Here is a 14,296-nt window from a genome sequence, read left to right on the forward strand (position 1 = left end):
CAGACACAGGAGATGTGGGTTCGATCTTTGGGTCGGAAGGATCCCCTGGAGGAGGAAATGGCAACCCACTCCCGTATTCTTGCTTAGAAAAAAAATCCATGGACAGAGGAACCTGGTGGGCTACAGTCTGTGGGGTCACAAAGAGTTGGACACAACTGAGCGATAGAGCAGAGCACAAACACTAAGGACTGAAGCCTGAGATGGCAGCCTCTCAAATAGCTCTGAGGAATTCTTCCAAAGAGGTAAGGGAGGAGCCAGGATATAGAGTAGTTTTTACTGAAAAAGACAAACAGACATGTTGTCAAATGTTAAAAGATGACTGCTAATCACAAAAACAGACATCTCAAGTTATTGATTTTCATGCTTTTCCATAGATAGGAAGATGCGGGAGTCTGGGTTTATTGAATTATTCTTTTTGTTATGCACCATAACTGTCTAGGGCACTGTCTAAGACCAGTATTCTGTTTTTCTCCATTGTGAATTTCCCTCTGGGGCAGCTGTAGTGGCTGAAGGCTCGCTGGCTTCAGCTTCCTTTGTTTACTGAAATGGCAGGTCACCTTTTTTGTTGACAGTCTAAATTGACTAGTAGAATTTACTTTTCTTTCTGGGCTTTTGTAGGAGTACCAAGAGCAGATATATAATATGATCATTATAATGTAATATAACCCACTGTAATATAAAGTTTATACAATGTCATGTATAATTATTATAGATGAGGCTGATACTTATTGAGCCCCAACTATGTCTGAGACATGGTGCTATCAACTGGAAAAAAAAAAAAGAAAAAACACACAACCTAAAAGTTGAGCCTTATGTTTTATTTGGGGTGTTACTGAGGACTTAAGCTGGGGATACAGCCTCTCAGAAAGCTCTGAGGGACTGTTCGAAAGAGGTATAGGAGAAGCCAGGATTTATAGGAGTTTTTGCAAAAACAACAAACCAACATGAGGGAGTCAAACATCAAAAGATTAGTGCTAATTAAACCAGACAGACATCTCAAGATAATGAATTCAGCCCTTTTCTATGTGTGGGAAGATGCAAGAGACTGGATTATTGAAGTTACTCCTTGGATATGCACCATAGCTATCAGGGGCCAGTATCCTGTTTTTTGTTTTTCTTCCTGAATTCCCGACAGAGTGCAGTTGGGGTTCAGAGGGAGTAGCTGAAGGGTTAAAGGCTTCAACATCCTTTGTTTACTGAAATGGTAGGCCACATTCTTTGCTCACCGTGTTGAACAATTATTTCATTTAGAAATTTTAAGTCAGGAGACCTGACACTTGTCTTCCCAGAGGAGATCCCAAGCTTAGAGATCAACCCTGATACAGATAACGACCTTTTGAAATTGGCTGGGATCCCCCTCCCCAGGCTGCTAACGCTTGTCACAACTGAATCTGACATACACACTCTTCTCAAGTAGGAAGGGGTGGTCTCTCAACTCTTTGCTCAGTCTGAATATGGTGTCAGTTCTCAGTTCAGCTCTGGAGACCTTGAGTTCCTGTGACTTGCCCAGGTTAGTAGTTCCTGAGTAGCGAAACCAGGATAAAGCTGAAGCTAATTCATCCTTACGCGTGCACGCTCACTTGCTTCAGTTGTGTCCGACTCTTGTGACCCCCGTGGACTATAGCCCACCAGGCTCCTCTGTCCATGAGATTCTCCAGGCAAGAATACTGGAGTGGGTTGCCATGCCCTCCTCCGGAGGATCTTCCCAACCCAGGGACTGAACCCATGCCTCCTGCACGTGAAGGTGGACTCTTTACCACAGCCACTGGGGAAGCGGTCATTCCTGTTCTGGGGCTTCTTATTTCCATTTTGTCATGTGGCCTCTGAAACCCCAGGGGCACTCTCATCTCCGCCTGCAGTTTATTTATTTAGGAGGAACAAAACTGGTAAAGGTGGAAAGAAGGGACCATTAAAAAACAAAGATGCCTCATGACACGTTCTTGACTGAGAGAGTAGCCGAGTATAGCAGTGGGGCAGGGAAGCAATAAGAAGACACCCATCATTCTTGAGTATATTTTTAATTTAATGACATCAGGAGAGAGTTCAGTTCTAGTTATCTCTAGCTTTTAGTGTATTTTAATTTTCACTGCTGACAACAGCTTTGTATATATATGGTATCTTTTCTTTGGGGAGTGGATCAGCATTTATACTTTTATTTTCCCTCATTTGTTCTTTCGTTTCTTCCTGTAGATGGCTGTCATTGGGGTTCACTTGTATTTAAATTTTGTATCCCCTCCCCCAAGCTGTTACATAATTTTGGTTTTACTACCTGGAAAGCATTTCCATTCTGGGTGTGCAGTTCCATTGCCTATCCTATTCTATGTAACATTTAAATTGTGTTTAAGATGATTTTGAAAGAATCTTAAAAATAATTATATGCTCATTTTATAGTCAATATAACGATAGGAATGACATACTACAGTTTTTTACAGTTGTGATTTTAAAAACCTGCAAATATTATACACATTTGGGAAAGTCATTCTTCATCCTTTTCTTCCAGGTATCATCAGTTTCACCCTTTTCTGTGTGCAGCGAATTTCAAAAATACTGCTTCCTTCTACGGTAGCGATAAGTTTGATTTGCCCTATGGGATAAGAGCATCAGGTCAGTAATATTATTCTTACCCTGCCCTAATACTATGACTGGTGTTTGATGTGAACCATATGTTTTTATATAATTTTAAGGTCTTTTAATCATTTTGTTTCATAGTGATTCCTAAGGATGTGATTTTTGAGATTGGGTGAAAGGAATTATATTTTAATATGTAAATCCCCATTCCTTTTGAGTCAGTGTAGAATAAAAGAATGAAGAGAGGTAGATTTTTGTTGTTGTTGTTGAGAAACTGTTTTTCCCGCTTTTGTTTTACCACCGTAATTCGTGAGTTCATGCCTTACTTTATTCCAGTTGAGAATTAACAAGACAATTCTGTGGGTTGACTTCCTCCTATCTCCCACGTTGTCTCTCTACCTAGGAGTTTTGTGTCATCAGTAAGCTCTAGATCCTTGGGCAGTCTTTTAATTGAATCAGAGGATATTTTGTTTTTGCTAAATTTAGAGAGAATTGCTCCATCCTCTAATGAGGAAACAATTTCCCCTCTGCTTACTGACCACTGCTTTGCTTTACAGTCTAGATTTTTGAGAAATCCTGAAAGCCTTTTAGGTGACTAGTCTATCGTTTCCTGAGTTAGATTTTCCTTATTTAGCTAATCCTGTGTGTGTATTTAGAATACATTGTAGAGAGTTTGATAAGTTTAAACTTGCAGAATATTGAGTTCTATATCAATATCATTTTCTGAATCATCTGATATGGTAATTTTTGGTTATGATTATTTTCAGATTAAGCATATTATTTTTCTGGGGTTTTTGGAAAGTGTCCTTAGAGTGTTTATATTTTAGGTGCCCCTGTTAAGTAGTGCTGACTAGTTGCAGTCGTATCATGAATTTTCACCAGGAAATAAATCGTAGGTAATCATACCAGTTTGAAGGGGATTTGGGGGAGGGCAGAGGATAAAGTGGTTTACCAGGAAGTCATGATTGATGTAGGAAGTCATGATTGCTTTTATTCCTAATACTCCACTTGTTTTCTAGCCACACACTTTCGACTTGCTCTTTGGAAACTGCCAAATTGTGATCTCTTTGATGAGTTTGACAAGTGAGTTTGTTTTCTTGCTTCTGTTTTACTTTTAGCTTTAGCTAAGTTTTAGTACAAAATATGTACTTCAGTGTAACATATATTCACTCAGGAAGATTCCATAGCTTTTGTGCATAACTAAAATGCCTAAGAGTTATTTCTGTGGCACTTGAAGTAACAAACTACAAATATAATTTAGACATTGCATAATTGTTGGCTCAAAATTGCAGACAGTTTTGATGACACACCATGCTGGTGCCAAGTCAGGGCATTTTTAACCCACAGTCATCTTTTCTAAGTTGTTGTTACTGAAGAATTAATTCATACTCCCTGTTGATCAGCTCACAGCCTCCCTCCATGGTCCCCATACCTTCCCGTACACACTCTAAATTGCTCAATCATGAGAATCTTTTCTGTTTCACTTGAGTATTGGATTTCAGAAACAACTGTCTTCCTTTTATTCAGAATTGTATTTGAAGGAAGTGAACGATGTGCTTAGACACACATTTTCTGGCAACAAAAAGCAGTTTAGTTTTTAGAAAATTTTGGTGTTCAGTTACCTCTTAGGAACTGAGTTGCCTAAGACAGACTTCTTAGCAAGTCAACTTATTTTACAGAGATGGGCTTATTTCCCTCAGTTTTAAACTGAATTTTGGAATTTAACTGGTTGTCCAGTGGGATAAAAAGGGTGACCTGCAGATGTGAGACCTCTATTAAAAAGGAAAATGGGAAGAATTCCCTTCTTATCCAAGAGAATAGAGGCACTTTTTGATACATACAGAAATGATGGTAGTGGACAAAAGTGTGAAATTGGAGACAGTTCACAAGACAGCGCTGGAGGAGCAGTGCCAGATTTTGTCTGAATTTATCTCTTTTTTCTCTGTCAGGGACCTAGATGATTGAGGTGTAATTTATGTAATAATGTCGATTCATTTCAGATTATACTTTTTATAATTTAAAACGATGCCATCAACCTAATCACTTTTGATTTTTATTGCATATCCACAGCAGCCATATATATTTTTTCCTGATGTTTATATAACTCTTATCTGTAGAGTACTGTTTTATGCCGACCTTTGGCATGTGTGCTTTTTATCAGTTCTCTCCAATGTTTACAACCACCCAGCAGAGTATGCTTGATGATCTTCATTTTTAAAATCGAGAAACTGAGGCTAGGCAAATCCATGTCGTTTGTTATAGTTGGTGAATGTCAGAGCCAAGATGTGAACCTGGATGGGTCTATCCAGGGCTGGATGTTTAAGAGTGATAGTGTTTATGTCTTAAATAACTGTAGCAAGTATCTGTAAATCTTTGAAAAACTCTTTGTCCCTGTAAATGTGAGATACTGTCAGGATTCCAGATGGTACGTGACTGGAGGTTTTGTTCTGGCCTGGTCTTTATCTCAGAACTGTTGTTTAATTGCTCAGTTGTATCTGATTCTTTGTGACCCCATGGACTGCAGCATGCCAGGCTTTCCAGTCCTTTACTAGCTCCTGAAGTTTGCTCGAACTCATGTTTATTGAGTTGGTGATGGTATCTAACCATCTCATCCTCTGATGCCCTCTTCTCCTTTTGTCTTCAATCTTTTCCAGCATCAGGGTCTTTCCAATGAGTTGGCTCTTCTCATCAGGTGGCCAAAGTATTGGTGCTTCAACTTCAGCATCAGTCCTTCCAATGAATATTCAGGGCTGATTTCCTTTAGAATTGACTGGTTTGATCTCCTTACTTTCCAAGGGACTCTCAAAAGTCTTCTCCAACACCACAGTTTGAAAGCACCAATCAATTCTTTGGTGCTCAGCCTTCTTTATGGTCCAACTCTCACACCTATGCATGACTGCTGGAAAAACCATAGCTTTGACTAGACAGACCTTTGTTGGCAAAGTGATGCCTCTGCTCTTTAATACATTGTCTAGGTTTGTCATAGCTTAAAACTCTCTATGCTTTATTTAGTTGCTTTCAGAGCCACTCTCTACACAAGTGTTCATCATCTGTATGTACCTCAGCCAGGCTACTTCCTCTCTTCTTGCTGACTTGGTCTGGCTCTTCCCCACACTTCCTCCTTTCTCATAGGGAGTGCCCCCCAATGCCCACCATCAACCCACATCAAGTTCTTAGTGTCACCAGCACTGGGAGGGAGGCAGGTGTGGGTGGGGATGAAGGGTTGCAAATCATGCTGATGGCACAAGGGTTCTTGGATCTGAACTTGTTAAGAGATGGAAGTCACATCAGTGTACTGATAAACCATTCAGGTGTGGAGTGAATGGCGAATATCCCTGTTGGGGCCTCCCAGAGTGAGCACAGTGATGTGCTGGACACTCAGCACTGCTCAATTGCTTGTTTGATGTGTCCAGAGTTGGTCCCTAGAGATGTCAGAAGGAGTGTTTTGAAAGTAAATAAGAATATACTTGTGACAAAATTATCTTCTTTTACATATTGACTTTTAGGAGGATTTCACATTTAATAATAAATTTGACCTACATTCTAAGTTCGTCCTTCTACATTTGTCTGAAACCCACAGTACAACCCAAAGATCATAGCAGGCCTCAGCCCATGCCCAAGTTTATATTTTAAGTAAACTCCAGCAAAGCAGAATACACTTAACTGCTAACTGCTGCCTCAGAGTCTCCTTAGTCTGTCCCTCGAGTGACCTTTATAGGGTTCTCATTTCTCCTCTTTGCCTGGGAAAATGCTCTAGAAGAAAGAGGTCTGAGAACAGTAGGTCTTCTCAGGCTGAGGATCTGGACCCCCTCTTAGTTGAGGAGTCCTCCCGGAGCCCGCTCTGTGGATCTGGGAGCTGTGGCCCACGTGCATTAGGAGGGGTCTGTGGGTGCACTCTTTGTAGGATTCTGTGGGTCAGAGAGGAGAGGGGCTCAGGTGGAGAGAGGCAAGAACCTCCTTTTCAAGTCCCTTCCCCCTTTGGCTTTTCCATTCACCCTCTGTCCTCTTTGTCCTTCCAGAAAGCTTCAGATACTTTTTCATTGTTTCAGATCTGAACTCTTTACTTACCCCATGTAGCAAGCACGATCTCTTAGTTGGGGTAGATTTCTTTTTTGTTTTGTTTTTTTTTTTGGCTACTCTACCTGGCTTGCAGGATTTTAGTTCCCCAGGGAGGGATTGAACTTTCACCCTCTGCAGTGCAAGCACTGTCCTAGGGACATTCTGGGATGGATTACACTGTGAATGAGAAAACTCCAAATATCAGTTCCACTTATACGATACAAATTTTCCTCTTTCTGACAATTGGCATGTAAATGAAGTCTGCATGTAAGCATTCTCAGACCAGCTCAGTGACCAAGGCTTCTCTATTGTGACTGTTATTCCTCCCTATGGTCCATTCTGATGGTTGGACTTTGACCAGTTATATGTACATTCTAGCCAGTAGAGGGGACAAAGGAGGAAGGGCATGCCCCCAGCCATTGAGACTTCCCTCCTTCTTTAAGGCCATTTCCCCAAAATTACATACATCCAGTGATGTGCTGGAGCTAGTTGGTACCAACCTGTGATAGCTGGCATTCTTCCCAACTCTGTGTCCAATCCATCAAGGTGAAAGATTGAAGATAGCCATGGTGGGAATGTATACCATGGAAAATGGCAATGCTACAAACCAAGGCTCCCCATCATCTCCCTGTCTCCCAAAGAGGACTAATTGTTAAAAAAAAAAAAAAAAAAAACTTGCTGGCAGCCACCAATTATATCCCACTGGCTAGAGGTATAATCACAGGGCCACACCTCGCTGGGAGGTGGACTGGAAAGTGTAGCCTCTATTCTAGGTGGCTGTGTGCCCACCTAATGAAACATAATTATTGAGTGGCAAGTAACAGTCTTTGTCAGTGTTGTCTACCATTTTCTGTTTCTGTGCCTGGAGATATTCAAGATTCTGAAGTCAGTTATATAACACTATACCAACCTCGCTCCCTTGAAGCAGCCAGTGTGGTTTGTCTCTTGGAGATGAAAGCTGTTGAAAAATGTTGATGTCGCAGATCATTCGGAGGTGGAGTTTCTTACAGAGGTCTTTTTTATGCCATCTTTGTAGGTAACATGAGTAAAGTAACTCAGTGAGCCAGATAAGCCTTTTTCGAAAGTTAGTACCATGAGGAACTTGGGCCAGAATTAGAGGGCAGGGAACAGGAGTGTGTGTTTGGCCATAACTCTGTGTGGAAGACCCTTGGAGTTGTAACAATTCCATGCTTGTTCTTTGTTCCACCTCCATGTTTCCCTAACCTCTTTGCCCCCACCACTAACACTGCTCCCCACCAACCTGTTCTTTTTCAGAGTTTTTTGGTCACTTAGCAAAAATTGTAATAATTGGCCTCTCCTCTTCAAATTACATCTATTATATTTTCATTATATGAAAAGATTTCATTTTAGAAAAAATATTCATTCTAGAAAATTGCCTTTCTCCATGATTTTGTGACAGTTCTCAGTTATTCCTGTGAAAAGATGAGAACACACAATAGGCCATTTGCATCCCCCATTCTTATTTTATTTGTTTATCTTTTTGGTATATGGTTTTTTTAAATTGAAATATAATTGCTTTACAATGTTGTGTTTCTGCTACACAGTATCGTGAGTCAGCTATATGTATACATATATCCCCTTCCTCTTGAGTCTCCCTCCCACCCTCTGCCCTATTCTACCTCTCTAGGTCATCACAGAGCACCGAGCTGAGCTCCCTGTGTTATACAGCAGCTTCCCACTAGCTATCAGTTTTATCCATAGTACTGTATATATGTCAACACTGTCTGTCAGTTTGTCCCCCCACCCCCACCCCCTTGCTGTGTCCACAAGTTCATTCTTTACATCTGCACATCTGTTCCTGCCCTGCAAATGTGTTCATCAGTACCATTTTTCTAGAATCCATATATATGTGTTAATATACGGTGTTTTTCTCTTTCTGACTTAATTCGCTCTGTATGACAGACTCTAGGTTCATCCATATCACTTCCACTGACTCAACTTCATTCATTTTTATGGCTGAGTAATATTCCTTTGTGTGTATATATACTGCACCTTCTTTATTCATTCATCTGTTGATGGACATCTAGGCTGCTTCCATGTCTTGGCTATTGTAAATGGTGCTGTAATGAACACTGGGGGTACATGCATCCCATAGGTCTTTGGTCATTGGTTTTGTTGTCATTTATTTCTATGTATTTTTATTTCCTACTTTTAGTCTCTGTAGTAATCACTTGGTTATTTAGCAGTGCATTGTTTAGCCTCCATGTTTTTGTACTTTTTATAGTTTTGTTCCTTAGATTAATTTCTAATCTCATAGTACTGTGGTCAGAAAAGATGCTTGAGACTGTTTTAGTTTTATTAAATCTTCTGAGACTTGATTTGTGACCCAAGATGTAGTCTATCCTGGAGAATGTTCCATGGCTCTAGAGAATAAGTGTATTCACTGCTTTCGGGTGGAATGTCCAAAATTATCAATTAAATCTATCTGGTCTGTTGAGTCACTTAGAGCTTGTATTTCTTTGTTTATTTTGTATGGATGATCTGTCTGTGGGTGTAAGGGGGGTGCTGAAGTCCCTCACTATTATTGTGTTACTGTTGATGCCTCCTTTTATGGCTGTTAGCATCTGCCATATGTATTGAGATGCTCCTATGTTGAGTGCATAAATATTTGTAATTGTTATGTCTTCTTCTTGGTTCGATCCTTGAGGTATGTGTTTTTAATGGAAGGTTAGTAATCTTGGGCTTTTTACTTTATATTCTTTCTGGGTTTCTCTCCTGAGCAGTGGTCCAACAGGTTGGGATGGGGTGAAGGTTGAGGTTGCTGAACCATTCCCTGAAGAATCCCAGTTACCTGAGTTCCCTGTCCCTGTTCAGTTGTGTGGACTGGGTCTGTGCTGTGCTAAGTCGCTTCAGTCCTGTCTGACTCTTTGCAATCCCATGGACTGGAGCCTGCCAGGCTCCTCTGTCCATGGGGATTCTCCAGGTAGGAATACTGGAATGGGTTGCCCTGCCTTCTTCCAGGGGATCTTTCCCACCCAGGGATCGAACCTGTGTCTCTTGCATCTCCTGCATTGGCAAGTGGGTTCTTTACCACTAGTGCCGCCTGGGAAGCCTGTGGACTGGGAGCCAGACCCAAAAGCATGGTAAAGTCACAGAGTGGGTCAGAGGCAGGAAGGATGGAGATCACCAGTCCAGTTCCCTCATTATGAAGATGAGAACACTGAGGTCCATTAGAGGTTAGGAGGTCTCTACACTTGCACTCCTCTCTATTTCCTCCCTCTGCATTTTAACAGAAGACTCCACAGTTAATGTCTTAGATTGAGCATCATCTGAAGAGGTAAAGGAAAGAAAACACTGTAACTGTGAATTCTGTTTGATATATTCTTTAGAATTTCCAGGGCTGTAAGCAATCCCCCACCATTATTTAATGTGGCTTCTGTTTTTATCCTTAACCTCAAACCATTTAGCAAAAAAATATTTAAGACTGCATTGGGTCTTAGTTGCAGCATGTAAGGTCTTCTTGCATCATGCAGGATCTTTTGTTGTGGTGCACAAGCTCTCTGGTTGCAGTTCATGGGGCTCCAGAGATTGTGGGCTTAGTAATTACAGTATTCAGGCTTAGTTGCTCCATGGCATGTGGGATCTTAGTTCCTTGACCAGGGAATTGAACCTGTGTCCCCTGCATTTCAAGGCAGATTCTTAACCACTGGACCACCAGGGAAGTCCTGACCTCAAACCATTTTTAATATTTTCATAGGGTTAAACTAAAACATCTCTATGTTACTTATATATAATCACAAGGGATTTGATTGATACCTGAATGGTCTAGTGGTTTTCTCTTCAATTTAAATCTGAATTTTGCAATAAAGTGTGCATGATCTGAGCCATAGTCAGCTCCCGGTCTTGTTTTTGCTGACTGTAAGGAGCTTCTCCATATTTGGCTGCAAAGAATATAATCAATCTGATTTTGGTATTGACCACTTGGTAATGTTCACGTGTATAACAGTCTCTTGTATTGTTGGAAGAGGGTGTTTGCTGTGACCAGTGCGTTTTGCAGAAAGTGAAGAAGAACTAAAGCCTCTTGATAAAAGTGAAAGAGGAGAGTGACAAAACTAGCTTAAAGCTCAACATTCAGAAAACTAAGACCATGGCATCCGGTCCCATCACTTCATGGTAAATAAATCTGGAAACAATGGAAACAGTGACAGACTTTATTTTGGGGGGCTCCAAAATCACTGCAGATGGTGACTGCAGCCATGAAATTAACAGATGCTTGTTGCTTAGAAGAAAAGCTATGACCAACCTAGACAGCATATTAAAAAGCAGAGATATTACTTTGCTGACAAAAGTCCTTCTAATCAAAGCTGTGGTCTTTCCATTAGTCATGTGTGGATGTGAGAGTTGGACTATAAAGAAAGCTGAGCGCTGAAAAATTGGTGCTTTTGAACTGTGGTGTTGGAGTAGACTCTTGAGAGTCTCTTGGACTGCAAGGAGATCCAACCAGTCCATCCTAAAGGAAGTCAGTCCTGAATATTCATTGGAAGGTCTGATGCTGAAACTCCAGTACTTGGCCACCTGATGCAAAGAACTGACTTATTCAAAAAGACCCTGATGCTGGGAAAGACTGAAGGCGGGAGGGGAAGAGTCTGACAGAGGATGAGATGATTGGATGTCATCACCAACCTGATGGACATGAGTTTGAGCAAGCTCCAGGAGTTGGTGATGGACAGGGAGGCCTTGTGTGCTGCAGTCCCTGGGATCGCAAAGAGTTGGACACAACTGAGTGACTGAACTGATGTTTCATGTGTAAATTCATTGAAATAGAACTATATTCAAGTTTTTCCCTCTTAAATGATCTGGATAGAATCTTCTCTGAATAGATAGTACTGAAAAAGTTTTCTCAACTATCGTCCTAAAGATCATGCACAGTAAATATGTCAGTTGGCCTTCTCTGTAATTTCACCTCCGGCCAGAGGATCCTAAATGTGGGAAAGAAAAACAGTCTCAAAGAAATGTTGAGAAACCATTTTTTTCCCCCTTAAGGTGAAATTGACATAAGATAAATGAACCATTTTAAAGAGAACAGTTCAGTGGCATTTATTACAGTCACAATATTATGCAGCCACCACCTCTAGCTAGTTCCAAAGAGACAAACCATTTTAAAACAAGTATTAGAGTAACCTTTTGTGTTTGCTTTGTGTTTTCATGTTCCTCCTTTTATGGGAATACTCAAACTAGCTGTCTGGCTAGAACTTCAGCAGCAGAGAAGTGACAGGAATAATGGGGTGACAGATGATAAGGACAGAAAAGGATAGGTTAGGAAACTGTTTGTTTTATTCTTTTGTGAGGGAGTGGGGAGGGCAGGTGGTGGCATGGTCCATCTAAAATAGAGGAGATAGCATAGTGAAAAATTGCTAGAGCCAGCAGGTCAGTTGTAACTTTCCTGTGATCTTGGGCAAATTTCTGAATTTCTGAACCTTGGTTTCTTATAAAAGAAGAGGCAGAACTGCATATGCACATTATACCAGAATCAGTTTTGCTAGTTAATCTTTAAGTGAGGGTGAGCATTATGCAATAGTTAAGTCAGTGTAACCACTGGAAGAAACTGCGTGAAGGGTACGCAGGACTTCTCAGTAGTATTTTTGCAACTTACTGTGAGTCTAGAATTAGTGGGTTACCATTTCCTTCTCCAGTGCATGAAAATGAAGTTGCTCAGTCGTGTCCGACCCTCAGTGACCCCATGGACTGTAGCCTTCCAGGCTCCTCTGTCCATGGGATTTTCCAGGCAAGAGTACTGGAGTGGGGTGCCATTGCCTTCTCTGTATTTCAAAATAGAAAGCTTAAATTGAAAACATATGACCACCTGAAACTTGTAAATGAATGTTCATAGTAGCATCGTTCATAATAGCCCCAGAGTGGAAACAGTCGAAATGTCCAGCCTCTGCTGAATAGATAAATTAAATGTACATCCACATGATGAAATATAATTCAGTCATAACAAGCAGTGTAGTACTGATTCATGCTCTAGCATGAAGGAACCTTGAAAACATTTTGCTCAGTTCAGTGAAGGAGATCAGTCACAAAAGATCGCATACTTGTATGACTGCGTTTACTGTACGTGACTACCATTTCCAGGTGGTGCAGTGGTAAAGTAATCCACCTGCCAATACAGGAGATGCAAAGACATGAGGATTTGATCCCTGGGTTGGGAAGATCCTTGAATAGGAAATGACAACCCATTCCAGTATTCTTGCCTGGAAAATTCCATGGACAGAGGAGCCTGACAGGCTACAGTCCATGGGGTTGCAAAGAGTTGCTCACGACTGAGCTCAAGAGCATATCAACATGTCTACTGTACAGGAAATGGCCAGACTAAACAAATCAATTGTAGATAGAAAGATTAGTTGAGCCACTGATAAGGGTGAGGGTGGCAGTGGAGTAACCCCTACTGGCTGTGGGGTGTCCTTGTGGGGAGATGAAAATGTTCTGGGTTGGATAATGGTGATTGTGGCACAGCTTTGTGAATGCTAAGAACCTGCTGAATTTTATTATTTAAAAGGGTGAATTTTGTGGCCTGTGAATTATATTTTAATTAAAAAAAAAAACAGTTTTAAAAAGGAGGGGGGATGGTTGAGGTGTCCTCTAGATTCCTTTCCAGCTGCTTTGTTCAGAGGGCACAGTGATGCCCCAATTAGAACAAATGTTTGGCAATAACACACTGTAGTTCTCGTGCCGTATTTGCCCTGTGCTGTCACTGTTGATTTCTCAGGACTCTAGTTTCTCATTATTCTCCAAGCACAGCTTGTGCAGGATGGCCATATATATATATATATATTTTTTTTTTTTTTCCCATAAATGTCAGTAATTGAAGATATTTTAAGGGAATTGCATCACAAAGAAGCGGTACTTAGAATGTGCCTGTGTAATGAGGTCCTGACCCTTCCTGGCTGTCCGTGGAGCTCCTTAGTACCTGCTTGAACCCTGGCCCTGAGGGCTGTTCCCTTTTCCTCAGTGGGAGTGCCTCCTTCCACAGCCAGAGCGGTGGAAACCCTGAATTACAGAATCTTAGCCCTCACTTAAAATATATGAACCAGATCTCCACTCCCAATCGTCACCGTCACATTCTGCAAAGAGCGCCTGAGTCCCGCACAGGTGGTTCTACAGTAACTCAACATAAATATCTCACTTAATGGAAGCACTGTGTTAAGTCAGTTGCTTGTTAAACAGATGGGGAATTTGTGAAAGTTTCCTAGTTGCTCAGTTAGGCAGAATGAATTATGTCAGCATCTGCAGAGCTGGGTTAGATTGGCAGTCAGCTAGGACAGGAACATGGCCTTTGACAACTTAAGATGTCAGCAGTGTATTTATTAAAAAAAAAAAAAAAAAGCCCAAGCTCTATAAGAAATATCAGTGTCTGCTTCACTGCTCTGGACATCTTCCAGTCTCACAGTGTCTTTACATGGCAGCATTTTCAGCCAGGAGGAAGACTTGAGACTGAGGGGAGGTTGATATTTTGCTTCAACAAAGTGAACCATCCATGGCAAAGAGAAACATAAGTGTGTTTTATAGCAGCTACTGTGGTCAGATGTTGGATGGAGAGAGACACAGAAACCATGGTACGCATGCTAGGGGTAATGGCTCCATACAGCATAGATCAGCAACATTCCAGACCTCGGTAAGGGGGTTTCCCTGGTGCGCTAGTGGTAAA

General features: G+C 41.2%; 1 protein-coding gene across 5 annotated transcripts in view; it reads left to right on the top strand.

The window, feature by feature from the left end:
* The window catches only part of ST3GAL6 (ST3 beta-galactoside alpha-2,3-sialyltransferase 6), an 86,874-nt gene that overhangs the window by 53,642 nt on the left and 18,936 nt on the right, over positions 1-14,296 (top strand). For all 5 annotated transcript variants that reach the window (XM_018057940.1, XM_018058015.1, XM_018057820.1 and 2 more), the window contains 2 exons: positions 2,501-2,604; positions 3,588-3,651. In XM_018057940.1, coding sequence (XP_017913429.1) covers positions 2,501-2,604; positions 3,588-3,651 — 168 coding nt within the window. The remainder of the gene's footprint in view (positions 1-2,500; positions 2,605-3,587; positions 3,652-14,296) is intronic.

Source organism: Capra hircus, chromosome 1, assembly GCF_001704415.2.
Source record: "Capra hircus breed San Clemente chromosome 1, ASM170441v1, whole genome shotgun sequence".
Classification (NCBI taxonomy): Eukaryota; Metazoa; Chordata; class Mammalia; order Artiodactyla; family Bovidae; genus Capra; species Capra hircus.